The sequence below is a fragment of the Hyperoodon ampullatus genome (genome assembly GCF_949752795.1).
Source record: "Hyperoodon ampullatus genome assembly, chromosome: 19".
Lineage (NCBI taxonomy): Eukaryota > Metazoa > Chordata > Mammalia > Artiodactyla > Ziphiidae > Hyperoodon > Hyperoodon ampullatus.
In genome coordinates, this window is record NC_136932.1 from 50763781 (window position 1) to 50767672 (window position 3892).

At 46.9% G+C, this 3892-nt stretch overlaps 1 protein-coding gene across 1 annotated transcript; it reads right to left on the minus strand.

Moving 5' to 3' along the window:
- Positions 1–742: 742 nt before the first annotated feature.
- Positions 743–2940, minus strand: PEX12 (peroxisomal biogenesis factor 12; the record flags this gene model as incomplete). The annotated part of the gene is made up of 3 exons (XM_079725365.1): positions 743–1142; positions 1966–2519; positions 2815–2940. The coding sequence occupies 3 exons, from the start codon at positions 2938–2940 to the stop codon at positions 743–745; spliced, it is 1080 nt and encodes a 359-aa protein (XP_079581491.1).
- Between the last annotated feature and the right edge of the window lie 952 nt (positions 2941–3892).

The window sequence follows — 3892 nt, forward strand, 5'->3', positions numbered from 1 at the left end:
CCAGTTTCCCAAGGAAGATATGTGTGGTTCACAAAGGGATCTTTAAAAGGTGATAAACTATAGCAAATGTTACTTAACAAATGAGTCTCAGCCTATGGAAGGAGAAAGTGTTTCTAAGTAATTCTATAAAAAGCATGTCCGTGGGGGTGGTAGGGTGGTGGTGGTGGGATGAACTGGGAGACTGGGATTGACGTGTATACACTGATGTGTATAAAAGCGATAATTAATAAGAACCTGCTGTATTAAAAAATAAATAAAATAAAAAAAAAGCAGGTCCATGTTTCATACTGTTTGCAAACCGATAAAACCTATTCCTCACGGGCAGATGAATGCTTTCCCTTCTCAAAAGGCCTGCTTCCCTTTCACTACCCGCTCTACGAGGTCTAACTTGGGTTTCTCCTGAGAGCTTCTATACCTCTTGTCCTTTAAGGAAGGGGACAGGAAAAGCGTCTGTGCCGAGTACCCTCTTTGATCCGCTTCTCTATGCTGACCCTCACATCCCCTGCCAGTCCTGATTCTCTCACTCTGACCAGCTTGGTCAACTCTAAGTAGAGGTGTCTAGGGAGCAAGCTAAAAGGTTAAGATCAACGAGTATATCCTTTTAAAGAAATCCATGTGGCTGTTTAAAGTTCATACAATTATTAATTGAGGATGATCAAGCAATGCTATTTACCATGCGGAAAACCAGCCCTCTGGCCTTATAGCGCAGTCATTTCGTTGTGAGACAAGGTGCTAATCCCTTTCAGTTCTCAGGGGAGTACAGTTTAATCAGATGCTGTACTTGTGTTGGATAACCTGTGATGGGACAAGCTCGGTGACTCCTCACGTAATTAAACACACAGCGATAACAAAACACATAGCCAGAGGTGGCGAGAACGGTGTCATTCACCCGGTTTTTACGACACAGTGGGCACACAGTCTTCATTTGGGGCAACAGGGGAGAATCAGAATTGTAGTCTAGATGTACCGGTGGTGGTGGAGTAGGCAGGGCAGTCAAAGACTTGATGGTTTCTTGGTTTCCGGATGAATACCACCACTCAAGGAACTGTAGGAAGAATACACCCACCGAAAGGCCAGTAGAGAGGCATGAGGCGGCACCTCCCACAGCTTGCTTCAGAGCGGACTTTATCTTCTCGCCAACGCTGTTTGGAGAACAGAACAAGGAGGCAAAAGGAGAAACTGTTTATTTAGGTACAATCACAGAACAACTAATACGCATGTAATTCTTACACTTTTCATTAGAATCGTTAATTCCGCTTGGGGATTGAATAGTTGCTGGACTGGCGTTTTCTCTTGTGAGTGTCTATTCGAAACAATTCCCTCTTTCTGACCTACCGTATTTTAGGAGTTCTAGGAGCTAAGCTTTGTTTTTAATGACTAGGGCTTTGTTTGCTTTGTGTTTTGAGAAAGAAATTAATGAGCCATTGATTATATAGACCTTTAATGGGGGTGGAAGATAGTATATCCAGAAAAAGAAATAACTCACTTAAAAAACAACTCAGCAGTACTGAGGAATATATTTGAACTTGTCAGAGAACACAGACACTAGGAGTGGGATAGCACCATGGTTAAGAGCAGTCTTTAGAATTGTACTGATCTGGCTTGAATCTCAGCTCTGCCGCCTATTAGCTGTGTGGCCTTGGCAAGGTACTCAACTGTTAGAACTTAGTTTCCTCAACTGTTAAATGGTGCTAATGCATTTATTTCATTGAGCTCTGATGAGGATTGAGATAATATACATAAACACCTAGCACAGGGCCTGGTACATAGCAAGTGTGTGCAAAAATGTAGCCAGTATGATGAGGAAGGTTACCAGGATGGCAACCCTTGTTTTATGGACACAAGAATTTTTCGATGATTTTATGAAATACCCCAAAGTGGATTGAGGGAGGTAAATTTCATAAAATTGGGATAAGATTTTAGGATTTATTAATCAAATATGTTGGGGAAATGTTAAGGCCTTACCTCCCAGCTGGTTGCTGCATCATGCTGGCTTCGGCTGGTTTGTGCTCCAGAGCTTGTATATCCTGAACTGTAAGTCGACCTAGCCGAACCCCAGCCAGACTCAGCAGTGGTGAGTGATGCTGAGCCTTTCCTAGGATGTATCGAAGCTGCTGTATAAGAAACCAGCCTTCCCAGGCCATGTTAACAAATGGGTAGGCTGCCAAAAAGGCTCTGTAAAATCGTTTCCAGCGGGAAGTAGGGGGATGGATGGAATATTCATCCTCTTCTCTCAGGCTAGAAATCAGCTTCTCCAGCTTCACTTTCAGATAGGGAAGAAGAACCAGGAACATAACTGACTTCCAGAGCTGCTGCTTTGGGAGACCAGCACTGGCCAATCTCTGAAGCTTGTGTGTGTCTCCCATTACGATCCTCTTTAAGCCATAAAAGTTTTCAGAAAACGAGGCGCTGGTTTTAGACAGATAATGTTGCTGGAGCAGAAGGTCTAGCAGGGTGAAGATTTCATCAAACCACTTCCACAAGAAGCCGTAGCGGGCAGGATTTGATTCTGCAAGAACCTAAAGCAAAATAAATCAATGAAATTCATTCCATTACACAGCTACTATGCCTGGTATTTATAGTTCCTTTTTTTCCCTCTGAATTTCGACACTTTTCTTTCTGGGTCTACCTTAACCTTCCTGAAGTGCTGGGTATTCAGTACACATAACAAGAGACTCCATGACCATTAAATCATGTGATGTGCATTATATGCTAATTGGTTATTTCAAAGCTTAGGCCAACAAATAAATTCAGATTACTGGCTTGGTTTTTACCCGGACGTTCCTAAAGCTTTTCAGAGAATTAAATCCTTACCTTGACCACATGCTGAAGAGCAGGTCTCACTGCTGTCATTAAACTGTCCTGTGCTACCACCTCAAAGATGGATGGCTGGTCATCCACCGCAGAAGCAGTTGTGATGTGAGCCCCGTGCTCAGCCATAGTTTCGTGTGTGCACTGGGTTTTACTTTGCCCACAAACTCTCTAGTAAGCATGAACTTTCTGGGGGTGCCAGATGGGTGCTGTTTTACAGGAACTGGGCAAAAAAGACCTCTTCCGGAGGCAGAGGGGAGGGGTCTCAAGTGAAGGTGAAGAATGAAGTCAACGCGGACACCCACGTTAGGGAAGCAGTGTGTGGGAGAGGTGAGTTGATTAATGCTGCACCTCACAGGGAAAAGCGTGACTATGGGGGGACAGGTACGGCGAAGGAGCGCTGGCCTCTCGAGCGGCAGTCCTGGAGGCGGCCAATCACGGACTCCCAATCCGGAGGGCTCAAAAGCCAGGCGGCTCTGAGGGATCGAAGGTGCCAGTGCAGGCCGGCTCCAACGGCCTGGCTCAGCTGTGGGCTGTGCAATCCCCCCGTCCGCGCCAGTCCTTGCGAGCTGACCCCAGGCGAGGGGCGAGGAACCCGCGACGCCGCGTTTGAAAGGAGGTCTCGGCTTTATGTCAGAAGTCGCAACCGGAAATAGAAGCCGCTTGGAAACCGGTGGCCGTGGAGAGGCGCTCTAGCCCCGAACGCGGCCCCGCGACCGGAACTAGAGAACTCTATGATCTCACGGGGACTTCCGCTTCCGCCCGCAGCTGAAAGTAAAGAAGGCTCCAGCGGGCTTGGTTGGAGAGGAGTCTTCCGCTGGTTGGTTTTACTTTTCTTCGCTGGTTTTGCATCGCTGTCTTGTTGGAAAGCCACAGCTCTGATATCTCTCTACAGAGTCTTTTTGGCAAGGTGTTGGGTCGCCGCACTGACGTCTGGCGCCCGGAGCCAGAGCTCGGCCTGTTGCTGAGGGCCTTGTTCCCTGGGGCGATAGAGATAGAGGCGAGGGACCCAAGGGAATGTGGAGATGGAAGGCTCACTTTTGCTTGCGGCGGGGGTGGTGGCTCACTATTTTTGCCGCTT